At 42.9% G+C, this 22,594-nt stretch overlaps 1 protein-coding gene across 2 annotated transcripts in view; it reads right to left on the bottom strand.

Annotated features, from left to right (window-relative positions):
• Window positions 1-5,708: 5,708 nt before the first annotated feature.
• Window positions 5,709-22,594, bottom strand: part of Prrc1 (proline rich coiled-coil 1) — a 33,098-nt gene continuing 16,212 nt past the window's right edge. For both annotated transcript variants that reach the window (XM_052155376.1, XM_052155377.1), the window contains 4 exons: window positions 22,066-22,229; window positions 14,773-14,876; window positions 10,956-11,058; window positions 5,709-7,006 (listed from right to left, as the gene is read on the bottom strand). In XM_052155376.1, the coding sequence (XP_052011336.1) occupies window positions 6,797-7,006; window positions 10,956-11,058; window positions 14,773-14,876; window positions 22,066-22,229 (581 nt within the window). In that variant the 3' untranslated portion in view covers window positions 5,709-6,796. The remainder of the gene's footprint in view (window positions 7,007-10,955; window positions 11,059-14,772; window positions 14,877-22,065; window positions 22,230-22,594) is intronic.

A 22,594-nucleotide genomic window follows, 5' to 3' on the forward strand; every position in this document is an offset into this window, starting at 1 on the left:
GGTTGGTTACTCCTGCAGCATTTGTGCCACTGCTGTGGCAGCATATCGCATAGGCAGGTCACCACTGCAGATTGAAGGGATTGCAGCGGGGTGGGTGTTCACCTCTCTCCTTTGGTATCGTGCAGGGTACTTTCTAGTACCATGAATACTATTCAGTAAGGGTGGAGGTTCAAGGTAGGCACCAGATCAACGTCTTAGAGAGTTATGTGGGTGTTGTCTTGAGGAATAGAGCCTTACTGTTACAAGATATTTCTGATCCATTCACACTGAGGCAGTGAGAGGCCAGTCATTGGAGGGGAGAGAGGAGGAGGAGCTAAGGGAAGTGAGGGGCGGAGAGAGCAAAAGAGAAGGGGAGGCGAAGACCATATGAGCTGACCAGAGAAAGAGACAGGGATATCCAGATGGCTTCAGAGGTGCTTCTGGTGTTTCGGAGTGGTTAGAAATATCGGGATAAGTCGTTATCATTGTAAATTGGCATTATGAAATTGGGAGTTATATATATATATATATATATATATATATATATATATATATATATATATATAAAGATATTTGGCTAACTATTCAAGTTTAAGAGTCATGCTTTACCTTGGATACTTGGTAAAGAGTGGGTGCAGGGCAGACCTGTAGGATTCCTGCATCTAAGGTGGAGAGGAAACAGCGGGATACAGTGAGAGTTGTCCCTGGGAGTGAGACCTACCACCAGGACTGAGGCCTGGAGGGGCGGTACACTGTGGTGCAGAGGCCTGGCGGGGCGGTACTCTTTTTTAATTATTACCCACTACACCTTACCATCAGTTTGTAAAGAGCAACCAAAAGCTTTGCCAATAACCTATGTTGTGTGCATTTCATGGGACCTCTTTTGCCAACAACTCAGATTCCTGACAGTGGATGTTACTTTTGGGACTGAGAGATGCCTAGTTGGGGCTTTATCTCTTCTGTTATTCGGTGATTCCATTTAGATTTCTTGCATATAATGTACATATTTTAAGAAGTTTCTACTGACCCAGAAGCTATCTCCAACTGATAATTGTTCACAATGGAAAATTTAGTTTTCTCCAATGAAGTTTCACTAGAGATACATGCCACACATGAGGGTAGGTAGGCCCCAACCAGATGGCCAATGCAAAACAAACTCAGTGGGATTTTTGGAATTTTTTTTGTCTCATAATGCTTTGTCTAGGTATTTTTTTTTAATTTGCAGGCCTTTGTGTGTGTGTGTGTGTGTGTGTGTGTCCGTCTGTTTCTTGTGCTTTTGCTTTGTTTGTTTTTCCTATTGGGTTTTGTTGTTTAGATGTTTGTTTTCTAGTGAGTGAAAGGTTGTGTGTATTTGGGTGAGTGGGGAGGTGGGGAGGATCTAGAGGGAGTTAGGGGAGGGGAAACTGATCAGAATAAACTCTATGAAAACACTCTATTATCAATAAGAATCAAATTATATACAAAATTTACTTCAAAATACTTCTTGATGTCACTTGGAGACCATCCAGTTTTGAACTCAAATGTGATGCTTCAATATAAACTTATTTTATGGTTTCTCAGACTGCAGAACAAATTATCCAAATGTTGTAAGCAGTTTCTCACAAGCAGTGAATCTTCCAAGAGCCCTTTCAAACAAAAATGAGATCTATGGGGTGAGCAATGTGTTACCCTAAACAAAAGTATAAAATTAGAAACTCAGAGAAGCAATGCCCTACTGTTGTTTGAATTGTTCCATCCCACATGTTATTAGGTGTCCACAACTCTTAAGGAAATATCCAGAATACTGTGGAAAGCAAGTTTACTTGGTAAGTTACAGTGTGAGAAAAGGGCTTTAATGCACATTTCAGTCACTTTATATGAAATGGGCTAAGAAAATCAGGTCGTGGTGGCAGGATGGTGTTCAAGTCCCCTTCTGATGCTCACCCAGACACACAGCGTGCTGCAGAGGCCTGCCCCCTTACTGACAGATGAACAGCCAGCTAAGAGTCTCTCCCTCTGTGCCTTCCTCTTCATTCTCCTATTGGTTCTTTCACTGCACAGCTTTTTACTTTTATGAGGTCCCCTTGTCAATGGTCAGCCTCAATTCCCTGGGAAATGGTGTCCTAATCAGAAAGTCCTAGAGCTGAACCCTGCGGGATACTGCTATGTGTTCTAACAGTTTCAATTGTTGGATTTTCCAGGAACACTGAACTCCTAAAATGAGCTCCCCTGAAACTTCACTCACCACTCCCTGCATCTACAGCTTTCACTTCCTTGATGCCTTGTCTGCCACTTTCATTTCTGTTGTCAATGGCTGCTTAATATGCCTGTTAAAAATATTGTTGATGCTTGGCAAAACAAAAACAACAAACAAAAATGAGCCCAAAAAAGCAATTATATGTCTCTTGTCTTCTGGCAAGATTCCCCACTGCTCTCTGACCCAGCTTTGCTAGGTCAACTCAAAACATAAATTTGCTTCAGGCAAGTACAATCAGGACCGAACTTTAACAGAAGGATGTTGAAAAGTTTTTATACAACTGTTACCATAATAAGACTTAAAAACAGTCCACACAACACCTGAAGATATTTACAGCAACTCACAGCCACCAAAGCTCAGACGACTGAGATGTCCTTGGGTAGGTAAATGGAAAATTAACCTTTGGAACATCCAAATAGTACTACTTTTCAGAGTTAAATAAGAAAACCAAACCATGAAAATGCACGCAGGAAAGCTTAAATAAGTGTCACTTAGAGCAGCAGCCAATCCAGTGTCACAGATTTCAACTATGACATCCCAGCAAGAAAAAGAAAAATTGTTCCAGAGAGTAAGAATCCTGGTTGCCCATGGGAAGAGGCCTGGGCTAGGCAGGCAAAGCACTGGACTTTCAGAGCAGTGAATGGCATTCAGAGTTACGTAGCCCGGTGAGGCTGAATGTAAACTGTGGGCGGTTCCACTCTGTCACTGACCTTCATGTACTGCATGAACTGCCCTGACAGTCACGGCTAAACACTTGCAGTGCCAGGTGAAATTCAAAACCTTTGTACTTTCCCTCAATTCATATTGCTGACCCTAAAACAACTCCAAAAAAGAGAAGAAAAGAGAAATCTGAATGGAAAGCAGAAGCCACGCCAGGCATGAGAGTCCCTTCCGAAGCCCCTGACTTCCCACCATTACTGTATCTCATGGGTCCTTTTCCCTCTGAACTGAGTTCTCCCGCCATCATGCTGGAACCTGGCACATCCGGATGTTACAATTCTACAGAAAAAAAATGTGAATCTGATACTTTGTGGCAGTTGGTAACCAATTTAGACCCCTCCCCCAAAAGAGTACCTGGTTTTCTGATATGCTAATACAAATTAGCATTTAAGTCAGTGCACACCTTTGAGAAATAAGTCAAAGTATTTATTTATGACATATTTACATACTTACAAAATTGATTTTTCTCCAATACATCATTCTATGCAATATCATAAAATGAATACAATATCCTAGGGAAAAAAATCTACACTTAATAATTTATGTTTAACACAGCAACTTTTACATCAGATTATCAATTTGGCTTCACAAATCACACAGTCCTATTTAGTTTTCCTTTTTTTTTTCTTTTTGCCAAATAAGAGTAAACTAAATGGCAAGGTGAAGTAATTTAGTTGACCCTGAGTAAGAGCTAATTTGCATAATTTAGAATAGTTGTACATTTTGTGCCTTCATTTGTTTTCTTACACACCCACGCTTACTTCTATCTAAAGACTGAGGAAAAAAATAACGAGAGAATCAGAAAAGTCCCAGCTTCTGAACCTTTTGCAGCTTCAGAAGTGCGTGGCAGCTCTGAGTGCTGGGCTTTCGTTCAGCGTGCTTGCCTAGAGTACATGAGACTCTCAGCTCCACGCCCAGCCTTATTATGAACAAAGCAAAAACAAGACAAGCAACACAAACTAAAAGGAGGACCTTGGAACTACACAGTTGAGCCATCCTGTGAGATGGATGCTAAATTATTTTTCCTGTTTTATTTTCCAACTGACAAAAATAAATTAAAATAAAAATCCAATAATCTGGAGCTCAAAACAAAAAAACAAAAACTTCACAAAAAACACTACCACCAACCATGGCAATGGTGACAAACTGTTACATGATTTCTTTCCTGAAAGGCTTGAAAAAGGCAACAGCCACCCACAAAGTCTCTAAAACTGTCAGTGTGGATGCTACACAAAGACAGGTAGGAAGAGAAAAGTACACAGAACAGAAGGGCTGGCCCAGGCCTAAACACCACCACGCAGACTCCTGGACGAGCTACCAGGAGAGACGTCAGCACTGCTGTTCTGATTTAGCAGAACCTGCGGATGACGGAGGATAGGGAGGAAAGGACTGTGCAGTCAGCCCTGCTGATAACTTTCAATCCTAAGCCAGAGGAAACTGCCTCAGAGATTAGCCTGGATCAAACCCTTCTCTCTTCCATCTACCCTTCACTCTCCCTTCTCCCCTCTCACAGAAGGCAGACTAGGTAAGGACAATCATTCAACAAGCCATCGGAAAATTGGCCACTGTTATTTGAGGAGTCGAGGAAAACTATCACCCCATGAGATGTCAGTGACTTCCTGTTCGTCTACTAGGATGGCCTCTAAAGCTAGCACAGATTCAGTTAAACAAGGAAGGGAATAACTGGGTGCCTTCGGGATCTGCAAAACCTGCCTTCAGAGTACCGTAAACAATCATCCAGGCAATGCCCCATCGAATACTGTTACACGAGGACAGCGTTTAATCCCCCACATCGTGTGAGTGTACATGCATGTGTGCACGCTTTGGTACCGCAGACTGACCATGGGACCTGACATTAGCTGGTGCTGTCACAGAGCTACATCTGTAGAACCAATTTTTAAAGCCCGAGCACAGCCAACAAGTGGTAGAGAAAGTCCCCGCTTCTTATGCATAAACAATTCCTGAGGCCCCGTCTCCCCGGACCAGGTGTGTGCACCACATGAGCCACGGCAGTGTCCTTCCTACCTTGCCAAGCAACACACAAAGTGTTTGGAGATTGATACCCTCCTCAAAAGCAAAACGTCCCTTCCTTCTGTAAAAGCAGCAGAAATGATGTAATTATGGAAAAGCAGTATGCTTCGTCAGGCACACTGCGCATGTCAGGACAAGAGTGAGTGCAGAGACTTCTAATGCTAACATCTCCAGAACTACATCAACAAGGAAAAGAAAGTTAAATTACAGTTATGTATCAAATTGTCATCAGGAAGATACCTGAATTGCATATAAGAGCTCAAGTAAGAAAAAAATTTACTTAATTTTGACTTATGGAAATCTCCAAATGGTAAAATACAGTATGTCTGGGAGGAAAAAGCATTCACTAAACTCAATGGAGTAAATAAGCAACATCTAATATAAAATCATCCCATTGAAAACATCCTTAAGAAATAAAGGCAGAGAGTCACAGTTAGGAATGTCAGACTGTGCTTAAGGCAGACTGAGAAATAACCTCAACTCTACATATCCCAGCCTGACAACATCCCAGCATAGACGGGCCCACAGCCTCCAACCTCCCAAAGCACACAGCTGGGGAGTTACTGGCAGTTGGTGGCTTCTGAGGGAGGGACAGTCAAGTTCCTTTAAGGGTGTCACCTCTTGTTGGTCAACTGGACGCAGCCTCACACATACTTGGACTATACAAAGTGGACTTGGTGGGCTGGGGAGAAAGAAGACAGGAACGGGAGCACAGAGTACGGATGGAAGAGGTAAGGGAGGGTGGGGTGGGAGGTAAACGTTATCAGAACACATTGATGAAATTCTCAAATAATAAAAAAGCTTTAGTTGAAAAAAAAAAATACCATCCCAAAAGAAGAGGATTCCTCTTACAGTCTGCAGGACGTGAGTGGGTGCAGGAAGACCTGTTGTGAGAGCTGATGATATAAAAGTAACATGGGGGTGGGGGGTGCTGGAGAGATGTGGCAGTGGCTAAGAACGCTGACAGCTCTTCTAGAGAAGTCAAGTTCCTTCCCAGTACCCACAGGGCAGCTCACAACCAGCTGTGACTCCAGTTCCAGAGCTCTGCCGCCCTCTTCTGGCCTCCGTGGGCACTGCACACACATGGTACACAGCCGCAAGGGCAAGCAAACACCAATATATGAAAATGAACAAGATAAAAAATAAAAATAAAAACACAAATACATTTCTGATCTAAGATATACTTGATCTGTCCTTTAGTTTTTAGATAGCGATGAAAAAATAAAACATTATTTTCTAAGGTTCATAATATAAATCTGTAAAATACCAAAATTTAAAACAAAAAAGAACAAGTATAACTTCCAAACTATTCATGTACATAATGACAAAAAATATCCATTCTGTTAATTTGGCCCACATTCTGTAAAACACTGTGCACACCCACCCAGAAAGCATGTAAGGTCCTCTGCTGACCATGACTGAGGTCGTGTACACACACAGATGACAGGAAACAAGCCCTCACGAGAGAGTGAGCACACACAGATCCCATTACATATTAAGAAACCAGAAGAGTCAAGAACAAATCAACAAATATGTGAACTCAGATCTCCACTTTATAAATTTGGCATACTGAATTGTGCTGTAACGATATTTGTGTATGTTTTTTGAGAACCAGAACGTATGGAATTATGACAATAAAAAGAGGATCTATTTCTTTTGTTTTACTGGAATGACACTGTGCCTTTATTTAAAAAAAATTTTTTTTTTTTTTTAAGGATTGCTGCCTACGGGAAGATCGTAAAAACTGTTGGATTCATGGAAGCTACTCAATTTCCTCTGACCCGGAGCCCAAGGTGACGATGGCAGGTCTCTGTGTCCCAGGAGCTGGTTTCACATGGGCCTGGGTGGCAGCCGCTGCTTATACATGCCTGCCACAGCCTTGGCTGCACTGTAGATCATCTGTCGGCGAGACATGCCAGTGAAAGCCAGGTGCCAATCAGTCCGGCTGACATTTAGCAAGCTCTTTTCCAGGACCTCGCCCACTGTCACCAGCAGGCCTGACCACCTCAGATTGTAGTCCTGGGGAGTCAGGCTTTGTGCCTATGGGAAAAGGAAACTGTGTTACTTGTCACGCACTGACACAGCATTGAAACTCACTATGTTAGAAGCGATAGCTCAAAATCTCAACCCAGCTCATTTCTAATATAGATTATGACAAACCCTCTAAAACTCAGCTCTGCTGCCACCAACTGTATAAAGTGACACTGGTCAGAAGAACCAAGCAACACTGCACACACCTACTGTTAATAATAGCCATCACTTTCTGTCTAAATATAATCTGTCTCCTCATGTACGTCACATTTTTAGTGGTGCTGAGGATGAAGAACGGGACTGAGCGCACGTCCAGGCTGGAAAGAACTCCACCCGCTCACAACACACACTGAGGGCTTAAACCCAGGTCTACACCAGGGACACTTCATGCTAATAACAGGTTTGTCTAAATTGATCTTCTTATAGTCACAAAACTGCAAGCAGAGAGAGACCGCATATTACATTTCTAGCCCATTTAAGGAAGGCTTTACTTAGTGTGTGGACCATGTCTGCAGAGCCGGCCAACGTGCCAGTAAGTCAGTAGCTGTTCCCAAACAGCACCCAGGCTGGGCCAGCACCCGCCAGCGCTGGTGCTCACCACTGTTGACCAGCCTGTCCCTGCTTGCACGAAAGCCACTTGCTCGTACACAGGAGTGAAAGGCAGATGGGTCCAAGTGTTCAGTAGCCAGGGTTTGTTTAGAGGGCTACACAGTCCAGAGAACATCAGTGTGCAGAATGAATCTGCACTGTGCACGGATCCCCAGCTAGCTGCTTCACTATCGTGGGGGAAAGCTTTCTTTTCCCCCCAAAACCCCAGTTTTTAGGCTCAATTTATTTATCTTAAGACAACTAAATTGAAACCACTTCGGCCTATTCCAAGACAAATAGTCAGGAGTTACATGACACAGCTTCCCAGCAACCCTGACAGGAACAGTGCAGTGCTCTGTGCTGCGAGCACTGCAGCAGGCTTCAGAGAGAGATGTCTGATCCTCAAAGACCCCGGGGCCTGCCTCTCACACACCACAGGAGTCTCCCGGGGGTCTTGCTGAAGCACAGTCCTGACTCAGAAGTTCAGCATAGGGACTTAGAAGCTTTGATTTATTTATTTTTTAGTCAAATTTGGAGGTGACACTTGTGATGCAGCAAACATGATAATACTTCTAAGTGATCTGATTTTCAAGAAAATCCCAAACAGCTGGGTTCTACGGGAAAGAGAAGCGTAAGTTACAGAACGACACCTACTGACAGCTACAGTTTGTTGAAGAAATGATATCTAAGCCCTTAAAGTACGAAACTGTCTGGGCACAGACATAGGACGTTCAGGACAGATCAAGAAGCCACTGTGGCTTCTGGTGATGGGGGAGGAGTCAGTTATCTTTAAAGACCTAGTCACTGGGGTTGGACCATGCTGCAGTGGGTGTACAGACAACAAAAACTGGACTTGGTGGACTGTTTTCCTTTTTCTTCATTTCCTTTTGTGGAGGAGGCTATGAGGATGGGAGGGGGACCTTGGAGGAATGGGAAGCCAGTGTGACCAGAGTACAGTGTGTGACATTCCCAAATAATCAATAAAATATTATGTTGGGGAAAAAAAAGCAAAGAAATATAAACAACTAGGAACAAAAGATATTTCAATGCACCTATTTATCCTGGGAATTTCGAAACCATACAATAAAAATTTAACAGAACGAAATGCAAATTCCAGTTTGAATAACACCTTTCAGCTGTACGCAGGGCTTGCTGGGCACCTCCCGGCCCCCCCCCCCCCCGCGCCCCCCCACCCCCATCGGCCCGCACTCCTCCTCCTGCTCAGGGGCCTGCACTAACCAAAAGTGCTCTCTGACACTTGGCAGAGAGTTAGTGCTTTGGACACGTGCGTACATGTGGGTCTATTTCACTGTTTGAGCCGCATGCCCAACGAGCCCTGTAAAGAAGGAATTAGAAACCCTCAGACATCCTGCACAGGGGCCAAGAAAGCTTTTCTGAAAGAAGCAGAATGGTCAAGATTTTAGGTGTTGAGGGCAGTATTAGCCACTACAGTCCATTTGTCCTTTCAGTACAAAAACCTGTCTATAAACAGTTTGTGAATAGATCGGCAGGTATGTGCAAGAAATACATAAAAACAGGCAGTGGGCAGGAGCTGCCGTGGGTCACTGTGAGCTGACCCTGATCTATCTCTCCATCTACAACGTGGGGATGGGAGCCAGTACGACTCTCACAGTCCTCCGGATGCTTCAGCAATGGACTGAAGAGCAATACTGATCCTGACTAGCTAGTTCTCTGTGACGGCACGCCTGGAACTTCTAACACACGCCAGCTCTGCTGAAACACTTTCTTCTTAAGTCAGTTCATGTCACTAACAACGCAGCTGCTTTGTAGCTCCTTTCCAGCTCGTGGGTCAGGACACAGTGCTCTGAGGTGTTCTGGGCTGGAAGGGGTTACCCACGATTCCCATACCTGCTGTGAGCAGTGTGGGTGAGGCCTTACAATGGCCTATACAATGTTCTGCCTATGTCACTGGGTTCCATGTGCTCTTTAGTGTCTGCAGATCTGCTTTATTAGTGATTTATTGCAGGGTAGCAGCTTTCCCTGTGGTGCATCACAGAAGTAATTAAGCTAAGTCACATAAACAGGGCAGGGACTCCTCAACTAGGAAAGACAGCAATTTTTATGGCTCCATTTAATACTTCTGAAGCAAAAGTGGTAAAACTTACTTCTTCCTAGAAAACCTGTAACTCTTTGTCCACTCTAGGTTTTATTAGAGCATGACAATGTACACAGACAGCATCAGCTTATAAGCCTCTAAACATCCTGCCCGCAGGTCAGAGTAATAGAAGGGTTTCCAAAACTCCAAGCATCTTTGTACACTGCAAAACATCTGGAAGGACCACTAGCACTTTTAGCAACTTTATGGCCATACATTAAACCAAAATGTAATTGCACACATGCGTTTCCTCAGAGAACCCTAATGGTCCTCCCACGGCCTCCAATGCCTATACACTCCAAATAATTTTAAAAAGGATCAGTTAACAGTACAGAGATCTCAGTGACAGACACTTTCTATTTTGTTCATTATTGAATCATGAGAACTACCTGTGGCTACATGATTAGGTCCATTTTCCAGCCAGAAAATCTAAAGACAAATTCCTATCCACCCCATTTTTTACTTAAACTTCATTTTTATCTTATGTGCACAGTAATTTTGTCTGCCTCTGTGGTTGGCGCGCCACATGCAGGCCTGGTGTTTGCTGAGGGCATCGATTGCCTGGAACTAGAGTCACTGCCGTGTGGGAGCAGCCAATGCTATTAGCTGCTGCGCCGACTCTCCACCCTCATCCAAATTTTGTTTGTTATTTTGATTTTTTGAACAAGGTAACCATCACTGTGTAACTCTGACTGGCCTGGAACTCGCTCTGTAGACCAAGCTGGCCTTAAGCTCACAGAGGCTTGCCTGCCTCTGCCTCCTGAGTGCTGGGATTAAAGGTCTGCACCACAGCGCTTGGCTTTCATCTAGCTTTTAAATAAGTCAAATGTTAATAGCACCTGCCTGCAATCCCAGTGCAGGGCAAGTGGAGACAGGAACATGCTGGGCTCTCTAGCCAGCCAGTCTCACATAACTGGTGAGTTTCAGGTCTGTAACAGCCTTGTCTCAAAAAAAAAAAAAAAAAAAAAAAAAAAGGCAAAGCAGTGTGGACAGCTGCTGAGGAGGGCCACCCGGGGCTAACCTCTGGTTTCCGTACACACATATCCACACACATATCCACACACTGTAGATAAATAAAGAGAAAGGAACACATCACACAGATGTAAAGGCCGACTCCCTTCTGATTTCAAGGCCATGAGAAGGGAGAAGGAACAAAAGGCACAATCAGGACACCAACAAGCAAGAGGGGACAGCAGAGTCAAGGGCAATCCTCACAACAGAGGCAGAGCTCAAGAGACGGCAGAGAAAGCCAACCTGTTGCACAAACTCCAAAGGCACTGGTGTGGCTTGGGTAAACGCTTCCAGGCGGATGCCATGCACGGGGTCTTCAACCACCAAGCAGCCAATGTCAAACCATCTGCAACAGAAATGTGAGCGGCACACGGTTTACATGCTGCATAAATAAAGCAAAAGTTAAGAGACAAAGGAGAAGCAAGTCCTATTTACTGTTCAGATAAAAGGATTACAGTTCTCAGAGAGAGAGAAAATGGTTTCTAATTAGTTTGCAAATGGTCACTCCATAAATACAAAGATAAAATACTCTGTTGTCCTAATTCCAAGAAGAGAAAGTAGGAGAGTGGCAAACGGAAAAGCTGACTGACGTTACTGAGCATGGGAAACTTTCTTCTTGGTAAGATGGGGAGGAGGGCTATGGGAATGGGGTACTCAGACACGCAGCTGATAAAACCTACACTTATTTGAACATGTAAAGAGTTGCTTGTGGATATTTTTAAGTGATACTTACACTAAAATATGGGGAAGTTTGTATTACCAGTTCTCACCAGCAGGTAGCAATCTAACAATGTGACTACTAAATAGAAAGTAGTTCACTCGGGAAATAGCATGTACTTGGTACCGATGAACACAATCCCTTCAAATCACATGTTCCATGCTACCCTCCAGGAGCTGGCCTTTAAAAAGGCACTCATGAAATCAAGGTACTGTCCCCACTGAATGATACTTACCTGGAGATTATTTTTAAAAAAAAAAATGAGGCATTATAAACACACTTAGACAACTGGGGTAACACTGGAATCCTAGCTCCCAGAATCATTGAGCAATACTGAAACAAATGTAAGAAGGAAACCTGGACAAGGCTGTGGTCAATGTCTCTGCCGCTTACAGACTAAGTACCTTTAATAAGCACAAAGAACTACAAAATGATTAAGGAGATATACGGATACTGAAAAAAACAGTAGGACAGATAGCAGCATAAAAAGCCACTGTGGAATATTAAAATGGTACTCTGTAATGTCTCAGCCCTCATATGTTTAAAAATGTTTCAACTTATGAACACTGAATAATATTTATTCTACTTGACTACTGATCAAATTTTTATATTTTATTTTGACAGTGTTTCTCAATCAAGGAAATGTAGCCAAGCTCAGGTCAACCTTGCCTCCCCTCATGCATGCTGTGGGCTGAGTCCATCAGGGCATGCACTGACTCAGGCAGAGGCGTGCACCTCTGCATTCTGAGGAGCTGTCACCAGGCACAAGCAGTGTCTCACTGCCACACTGGAGAACATGCGTCAGAACTCCACAGTCAACCTTGGCTGGAGAGCACCACCTCCAGCAGCTGCTGCAACCTGGAACCTGCTTTCCCGGTCCTCCTCTGCAAACCTGCCATCTCCGCCATGTGCCCAATGCCCAACGTTTCAGTCCCTGGATCTGCTTGCCAGAGAAGGTTTCCCTCTCCTTCAACAGGATGACAACTGTGGACGGGGAGGGAAGAATCTAAGCTGATCACCTATCACTAGGGATCTCCATCCTCCCATTCTGTGTATAAAGCCAGATTGGAGGAGCACAGGCTGTGGCTCAAGGCAGTTACATTTCACATAGCAGAAAAAGGTCAGACTAGCCTCAGAAGCCACAGAGGGACCCACTAGCATCACCAATCAATGCCCAAAGAAGGAGTGCACTTAGCACATTATGAGAACATTTTGTACACTCAATACCAATCCAAGACTAATAGCAAACTCTAGATCTGTTCATCTCAGAATACTTACACTAAATTTTTCTGGATGTGGAAGAAAACATCAGACTAACGTTTCCAACTTAGCATGGATGAATGGCAATAGTTGAAAAGCTCTAAGTAGGTTCTACTATCACCATGAAATTTTAATGTAAGTAGAATTCAACAGAGTGTGGTTGTTTATTATAAAATAAGCATATCCAAAAAGGTTTTCCATTTAAAAAAAAATCTATTAATGGCATAAAGACTTAAAGTCCTTAAAAGCAAAGCTAACTTATGATTTCTAGAAGGCGTTTAAAAGCTAACCATGGAATACTATGTAACTCCAACCTGTTAACTACCATCAAGTCCTGCCTGCGTCTGCCACTCTGGTGAGTCACCACAAGAAGCGGCGTGCTTACCTGCAGTGCTCAGTAACACCCAATGTGCACTGGGTCCTAGGTATCAAGTGGTCGTAAGCAGTCTTGGAAATGTTTATCCTAGTGCCATATTGAAACATTTAAAAGAACCTTGGCACAAATAGTTAAGGTCATTGTTCAAACGAGTGAGCATCTCTGGATAGTTGGTTAAAATATCTGAATTAATATGTGGTCTAATGGCAACAACCAAGTGGAACAGCCTATCACTCATTCCCACTGAAGACTTTAACTCACTTTCCCTATTCAATTGACACAAACACCTCTATAAACTTTCTGTTGATACTCCTGGGATACTTCCTAAATTAGTTATTTCTTCTCATATTTGATTTCTAATTATCTTAGCCATGGATCACTTTCAGTTTTATTTAATAAAGTGCGTCTTCCTCTTCCATTACCCTTTGCATCGCTGCAGGCCGCCACTGTGAATTTCAGTGTGCCTTTTTGCCTTCTCTCCCAATATCCTGCACAGCCCCATTTCTAAAGGCAAGCTTTTAACACTAGGTAATGGCAGTAACAAATCTGCTTCTCTTTCTGAACGGTACAATGCAAGCGTTCTGTTTTTAAGAAGAAAGGCTTGTACTTTGATGAATATTCCATTTGCATTTGTGTCTTTCAACTTTTCTACAATGAAAATAAAATTGTCAATCAAAACAATCTTGCAGGTGAATTTTAGGCAAATCATTTGCGAATTCAGAAACATTAACAGAAGAAGACAAAAAGAAAACACCATTCTTAAACACTTTTCAAAAGAATAAGTCACCAATGACATATCTACTACTTGAAATTTGGGCATGATTATATTGCTTATTTCATAAACATATCCTTATATAAAGCTATCTAAATATAAAATTCTTTTTTCTCCAGAAGTATGACATAGTAGAGAGAAACCCAGCTCCAAATCCTAAAAGAAGCAATGCGGGTTCGAATCTGAGCACATAGCTTGAACCGACCATTAATGAGACAACGAGTGATCTTTTCACTTTGTCCATTCAGAAGACTCACAATGCTTGCTATGGGAACACATTTTATCTTGTATTTGCCAGTTTTCAAAATCCTTCAAATGCTATGGTAGACTTTGTTTAAATTTGGAGTCCAAAAGAAACTGACTCCAAGACAAAATGTCAAGCGTGGGAGGCAAACTTGGGACATGATGAGGAGAATACTGGGTGACGAGCAAGCGAGTGAGCCGAAGGACACAAAAAGAAATGACGGGCTTTGCTCCCAGTTCCCAAGGAAGGCAACCAGGCTTTGAACTTCCTGGGTTCTCTGGCAATCGCCTAAAAGGATGCTGCAAGCTTATGTCAGCTAAGGAACCGCTCCATGTCTGTTCTGGGTGTAAAGGATGCTTCTGAGGACGCACATTGTATAGCACACCTAGCGCTCTGCTGAGCAGGCCTGGTGCTTCCAGCCATTTACAGTCTTTGAGTAGAGCTATAGTTTTTGGTGGTGTGTGAAGCCGCCAGTTCGGGGGTTAAGAGAATGTCACCATAAAGTATGCTGTCTCCTCCAACAAAACCTTAACTTAAAGAAAAGAAAGCAGGCGGGGTCTGCACTGCCCAGTTACAGAAGCACGGTGAGGACACAGTGAGTGTCAGCTAAGCTCAGCAGCCCGCCCACCCACCATTGGAGCAGACTTCAACACCAAGCTGGTTCCCAGGGAGCCCCGCCCGCGCCCTTACTTGTCAGGCAGCAGCTCGGCAATGAAGTTTTCTACTGACACCGCAGTTTGTTTTTCGTGGATCACTCCAGACCTCCGCAGGCTATCGATGCGTTCCTGGGCGCCCTAGGCAACAGCCGCACATAGAAACCAGTCTTAACAAACAACATTAAAATCAAACACACCAATAGTCACACAATGCATGCACATATGTAACACACACTGTAATGTTCAAACAATATAAAGGTATAGAGTAGCACTCCCAACCTGGGTGGAGACCCCTTTGGGGCTCAACAACTCTTACCCAGGGGTCACCTAAGACCATTGAAAACACAGACATTTACATTACAGTCCATAACAGCATCAAACTTATAATTACAAAGTAATAAAGAATATAATCTTATGACTGTGGGTCACCACAACACAAGGAACTGTATTAAAGGGTCACAGCACTGGGAAGGTTGAGGACCACTGGTTTAGAGGAAAAAATGTTCAATAGAATTCCTTTGATACTAAGTTTACGGTATACTTTCCAAAATATTCCCTCATGCATGACTGTGTTGTTTGCAATTAATTTAATGGATTATTTTTAAATTATAATTTCTAATTGAGTATTCATATAAGAAAGCCTCATTTTTAAATGTTGATTTAGCAAGAGGTCATCTTCTAAAGTAACATCTTCTCAGCCCTGGCATCTGCTCGGTCATTTGCTCTTGATTTGGCTGCTTGGTCATACCCACACTCAACATGTGCTTCCCCAGTCTTTCTAATTCCCTTTTAAATATACATGCAGAGACATAAAGACTAAAATAACATAAATTTTTACATGTGTATATGGTATACTAAAGCTGATTCAGCAAAAATTGTCATTAACGAACCCAAAATGGTTTTGAGAAAACTGAGCAAATAACTTAAAGCTAAGAGTATATACTGGAGAGTAAGAGAGGCTAAAGCCAGATTATGAGGGTGGGTGCTCATGTGCGCACAAAAAAAAAAAAAAAAAGCCAAGAATAGACCTATTTTTAAGGACAGAAAGGGAGGGAGGGAGGGAGGGAGGAAGGGAGGGAAGAAGGAAGGAAGGTAGGAAGGAAGGAAGGATGGAAGGAAGAAGGCAGTGAGGGAGGGAGTGCTTAATTTCTATTCATACAATGGTTAAGAAACAAATGAAACATGAAATAGAGAAGGGTCAACTATCTAAGAATTGACTCACAACTTAAGACTCTAGCTTGGGAAGAAGGCTAATAGGATTCGACAACAGAGTGAATGCCATCTCTCAATTTCTAACCAATTCTATCTCCTTCCCCAGCATTAGGCATTAGCAAGCAAGTGTTCAGTAAGACCTCACCACATGACAAACCAAACAACAGGAAAAGCCAGTGTACAAAGAGTGCAAGTATGGCCTCATCAATCTCCTAACACTGAAACAGGAGGTGGCTACTGATTCTGAAAGAATACAGATTCTTTAATCCTTTACAATGGACACTGTAAATGTCCCTAATTTGGTCTTCCTACATCTGGATTAAAAAGGAGCTGACATTTTATTTCAGTTAAAACAGACTATTAGTGGGCTGCTCAGGGCCACTTCTCCGACCCTTTGAAGGTGCCTCTGAGTTGTGCCTTACAAAGCATTCCACATGACATGTCCCTAGACTTTACCATCCTACAACACAAGACTTCATACTTCATGGGGTTTAGTTGGTAATACAGATGACTGGTACCTACAAGGGAAAGGATAATCAGCTAGATGGACAAGTTTTATTTGTTTATGGATTTCACAAAAGAAAGTGAAAGGGAGCTATTCCCAGCCTCTCCCACCCATTGCCTCGCATGTTAATTAAAGGTAGCTTCTTTTAGAGTTTAAGACGTTTGAGTATCATTCCCTACCAATGTTTTGAGAAGGAAATTCTCAAAATTCCTTATAGGGACTCTCATCAGTATAAGGATCCACAATTAAGACAGTTTTGAGGCACAATCTCCAACTGAGCTGAGGTAGAAGAGCTCAAGACTTGTGCTACATCAGAAGCAGCTTGGTTCAGACAGACAATTTGATTGCATACATTGGCACAATGGTCACTGATGTGCACATGGTCACAATGGTCACTGGCATTGCACACATCATCACAATGGTCACTGGCATACACATGGTCACAATGGTCACTGATGTGCACATGATCACAATGGTCACTGGCATTGCCCACATCACAATGGTCACTGATGTGCACATGATCACAATGGTCATTGGCATTGCCCATGGTCACAATGGTCACTGATGTGCCCATGGTCACAATGGTCACTGGCATTGCACATATCATCACAATGGTCACTGATGTGCACATGGTCACAATGGTCACTGGCATTGCCCACATCACAATGGTCACTGATGTGCCCATGGTCACAATGGTCACTGGCATTGCCCACATCATAATGGTCACTGATGTGCACATGATCACAATGGTCATTGGCATTGCCCACATCACAATGGTCAATGATGTGCACATGATCACAATGGTCACTGGCATTGCCCACATCACAATGGTCACTGATGTGCACATGGTCACAATGGTCACTGGCATTGCCCACATCACAATGGTCACTGATGTGCACATGGTCACAATGGTCATTGGCATTGCCCACATCACAATGGTCACTGATGTGCACATGGTCACAATGGTCACTGGCATTGCACACATCATCACAATGGTCACTGGCATACACATGGTCACAATGGTCACTGATGTGCACATGATCACAATGGTCACTGGCATTGCCCACATCACAATGGTCACTGATGTGCACATGATCACAATGGTCATTGGCATTGCCCATGGTCACAATGGTCACTGATGTGCCCATGGTCACAATGGTCACTGGCATTGCACATATCATCACAATGGTCACTGATGTGCACATGGTCACAATGGTCACTGGCATTGCCCACATCACAATGGTCACTGATGTGCCCATGGTCACAATGGTCACTGGCATTGCCCACATCATAATGGTCACTGATGTGCACATGATCACAATGGTCATTGGCATTGCCCACATCACAATGGTCAATGATGTGCACATGATCACAATGGTCACTGGCATTGCCCACATCACAATGGTCACTGATGTGCACATGGTCACAATGGTCATTGGCATTGCCCACATCACAATGGTCACTGATGTGCACATGGTCACAATGGTCACTGGCATTGCCCACATCACAATGGTCACTGATGTGCACATGGTCACAATGGTCACTGGCATTGCACATATCATCACAATGGTCACTGATGTGCACATGGTCACAATGGTCACTGGCATTGCACATATCATCACAATGGTCACTGTAACGCACATGGTCACAATGCTCACTGATGTTATCCACACTGTGATTTATTCAAGCCAAGCTTTCCAATAAGAATAATGACTGATGCAGAAGTTGCAGAAGCTTGCTAACTTAATTTCTGTTGAATTTACTATCTTAAATAGTAACACAGAGTAAAAGAAAAATTAAGTTTAGAAAGTCATTGATACCAGATAAAATCTGGTACGGGGAGCTAAAACCTTTATAAGGCACAGTTCAATTTAAGATTCAACATGTTTCCATCTCATGTGGCTCCTCTGCTTCTTCTGGAGGGTGGGCAGAGCAGAGCACATATTTGTAAGTATTTCCATTTTGGGCCTATATTAAAAGCTGTAAAAAGATAATTCATATCTAAATTTGTAAAACAAAACCAACAGTCAAAATAAAGTGGGTCAAATGCATAAAAATCACAGGACAAACTGAACTTCCAATCTATCTGTCAAGGTTTTTCTGAGGAAAAAAAATCCACATCAGCCTTTCACATACCAAGCCTCCCTAACACAAATATTACTGTGCAATGTATCTGACCCTATAAAAGACTCAGCCCTAGCGCTTAGACACCGTAATGAACAGCAGCCTCATGGGTAGGTAGTGAGTTCCTTCTCTCTGGACTGCTCAAACTGCTACAACCTCCCACTTCACTTCATAATTAATGCCTCCCTCTCATATGTTACACAGTGGCCCCTTTCTCATGGTTCCAGAGACACAGTCACACCTGAGGACTGCTGTCTTTCTGAGCACCTCCCACCCAGCATCCACAGGTAAGCTCTGACCCCCTAGAGACAGTAACCACTGTGAGGGGATCCATAAAGCCACTTGCCACTCTGTCACAAAGTGATGCCAGCACCGAATCCCATGTGTATGAGAGTCATTCCTCGAGTCTCTAACGGCAAATACACTCACTATTGCTATTTTAAAAATCCTGATGTCTTCTGGCCCAAATCTACAAATCCTCATTTGCAAATGCAATTTTGAAATCTTGACAAGCAGAGACTCAGTCCAGGCAAAAGATTTGTCCCCACCTTTCAAATGGAACTAACTCATATAATTTACCTGAAGGTTTACAATTATGATGGCTACATATCTATTTTCTCGAGCTTACCACTTTTCATTTCTAGGTTAGATGGGTTACAAGCCTTAAAGACAGCAATTAGCTTCACTATATGGGATAAAGGCCTTTTTATAAACATAATCAGTGTCAACATTAAAGCAAACCCCTCACAAAATACGAGCAGATACGTGTAAAGTAATGTGGCCTGAAACAATGTTCTGTGGAAGCACAGATCACTGTGAATAAAAAAAAAATGTAATATGATTTGCATTATAAATAACACATCACATTTAGATACAGGTAGTTATGTCTGACAGCCCCAAATTCAGAGAATGGAGAAACAGAGCGAAAAAGACCCACTCACCTATTTAAATAAACTCTAACTATAATTGAATAACACCTGGAATTTGTATAACAGAATTAAAATCAAGCATCAGTGTGTGTGAAATTGTATTTAATTACTAATTTTAATCAATGCACCAGACTTTTCTCCAGTTTCCCTCATTCTAATAAATTCTAAAGAAGTACCAGGGAAGAATCTGTGTGCCTGATTCATGCGGCGACAGAAAAATTAAGCCGTCACAAGCTCCTTTATACAAAGTTTTAAAATGTAAATATAGTTGATCCTCAATAATTCTAGAATCTGTACTGGTGAATTTGACTATTAAAATATACTGGGAATCGCGACATCAGTTGTGCACAGAACTACAAAAACATTTAAGTTGTCTGTTCTATACATTTCCAGCCTAGTCACACAAATATCCCTATCTTCTTGTTTAGCTGGTGCTGCTATATTGGCGCCATCTTGTAAATTTTTGTGTTGTTAAAATATGCCACCATTCCAAGCAACCACAAGGATAATGATAAAGTGCTGTCTGATGCTCCTGAGCAGAGAAGGGCTATGAAATACTTCAGAAGAAAGACATTACATGCTAAATAAACCACGTCCAATCACGAGTTACAGGAATACTGGCTTTGACTTTATTATAAATTTTGTGTGTGTGTGTGTGCATCAATATCGGTACATGTACTGGCTAGTTTTGTGTGTCAACTTGACACAAGCTGGAGTTATCACAGAGAAAGGAGCTTCAGTTGGGGAAGTGCCTCCATGAGATCCAGTTGTGGGGCATTTTCTCAATTAGTGATCAAGTGGGGAGGGCCCCTTGTGGGTGGTACCACCTTTGGGCTAGTGTTCTTGGATTCTATAAGAGAGCAGGCTGAGCAAGCCAGGGAAAGCAAGCCAGTAAGAAACATCCCTCCATGGCCTCTGCATCAGCTCCTGCTTCCTGACCTGTTTGAGTTCCAGTCTGACTTCCTTTAGTGATGAACTGCAACATGGAAGTGTAAGCTCAATAAACCCTTTCCTCCCCGAACTTGCTTCTTGGTCATGATGTTTGTGCAGGAATAGAAACCCTGACTAAAACATTACATATATCTACATAAAATCAGACATTCAAAAAAAAACAAAAAAACAAAAAAAAAACCACTTCTTTGTTCACAGGCTAGCAAAAAGCACTGTGGCCAGAGGCTTACAGAGATCTAACCCTTTATCCCCTTGGTAAGAAGAATACCATACTCACTGAGAGTATGTGGCAACCCCAGCAAAAACAAAGCAAAAACAAAGCAACAAAAACCAAAATAAATAACAAACAAGTAAACAAACAACCCAGCAAATTTAAGTCTGTCTTGCAAACAAGGCTGAATGACAGAACAGAAACAAGTAGGAGGAGACTCTCCAGGAGATGCCAGGTTTTGTCCTCTGAGAAATTGGTGGGTGGGGCTGCCACTGATGGAGATGAAGAGTAGGGAGGAGTATAAGGAAAAGAAAAAGTTCCATGACATAGTGAGTTTGGGATACTCAAGTGACATTGTCAAAATGCAACTTTCATGTAAATTAAGAAATCCTAACAGTCACAGTGGCAATATAAAGCTGCAAGTGTCAACACAAGATGCTGGCTAAGGCCAGGGAAGGCATGAGACCAGGAAAGGTGAGCCTGGCCACACAGACCGAGAGGAGGGTGGGGAGAAAAGGGGGGCAGCACAGGAAGCACAAAAGTAGAGAACAGTCAATAAACTCCAAAGAAAGCCAGGTGAGCACCCCAGAAGCCACACAGGAGGTGAAAAGACAGACATGAAAGTCAGACACAGTGGTACAAGCACAGGACTCTGGGGGTGGAAGTAGGACCAGGAGTCCAAGGCCAGCGTTGGCTCCACAGTGAGTCTGAGGCCAGCCTGCCCACAGGAAGCCCAGCTAGACACAGAGAGATAGGACAGCCACCTGCAGGCAACCAAATAAAACAGCCAGTCAAGGGGCTGGAGTGTAAACGCGTGGCTAGGCAGCTGGGAAACCAGAGGGTTAGAGAAAAATGTTCAGAATTCTTGCAGAATTTGCTGCAAAAGGAAGCAAGCATGCTAGAAAGATACAGGGGAGTGAGGTCAAAGGATTTGCTGGATTTCCCTTCGCTTGCTTTACAATAGGAAATGTTTGGGTGCCATCAGCTGCATTTGTTCCCGCATGATTGTGTCCTAGTAAAACTACAACATGTGTGCATTCATGCATGTATGTGTGCATCTGCGTGTAGGGGTGGGGGGTGTATGTGTGTGTGTACTGGGATCCAATAGACATTATAATTTCAGCACGTGACTTGAAAATCAGTACTAAATTATGAAGATCCCTTTCAAGAGTATTCTTCTTGTTTCTTAATGTGACTGCTTTCCTGATGAGTGCTCACCAGTGTGATAGAGAGACACTGCTTTCCTCTTCCCATAAACAATTAAAACTCCTTTATATCTTCATCATATTACAGTGTTGTCTAACTAATGACAAAGCTGGCATTTCAGTATATAAATATGCAGTATTTCCACAGAGAGCACAGGACCGCTGCTCTGGAACAGCTCTTATTACTCACCTTTAATCCAGCCGCATACCCTACTGGCTGTGGGGCGATATTGGACTGCCCAGCTTCCCCAACAACCACAGCTAAGCCAAAGACCTCCTGGAAGGCATCTCGGACAGCTGCCACTTTCACTTCTTTATTTGAGGTTACAACAATATCCAGTTCACCTCCAGATTCTATAAGAAAGGAAGGAAGGAAGAAAGGAAGGAAGGAAGGAAGGAAGGAAGGAAGGAAGGAAGGAAGGAAGGAAGGAAGGAAAGAGAGAGAGAAAGAGAGAGAGAGAGAGAGAGAAAGAAAGAAAGAAAGAAAGAAAGAAAGTAAGAAAGAAAGAAAGAAAAAGAAATTTCAATTCCAGATCTAAGCAGTCACTCTCTAGTAATTACTACCACACTGGTGGTTTGAATAGAAAGGGTCCCCACAAACTAATCGATTTGAATGCTTGCCCCCCCCCATAGGAGGTATGGCCATGTTGGAGGAGGTGTGGCCTTGTAGGAGCATGTCACTGTTGGGGCAGACTTTGAGGTCTCCTAAGTTCATGTTA

The sequence above is a fragment of the Apodemus sylvaticus genome, chromosome 13 (assembly GCF_947179515.1).
Source record: "Apodemus sylvaticus chromosome 13, mApoSyl1.1, whole genome shotgun sequence".
Taxonomy (NCBI): domain Eukaryota; kingdom Metazoa; phylum Chordata; class Mammalia; order Rodentia; family Muridae; genus Apodemus; species Apodemus sylvaticus.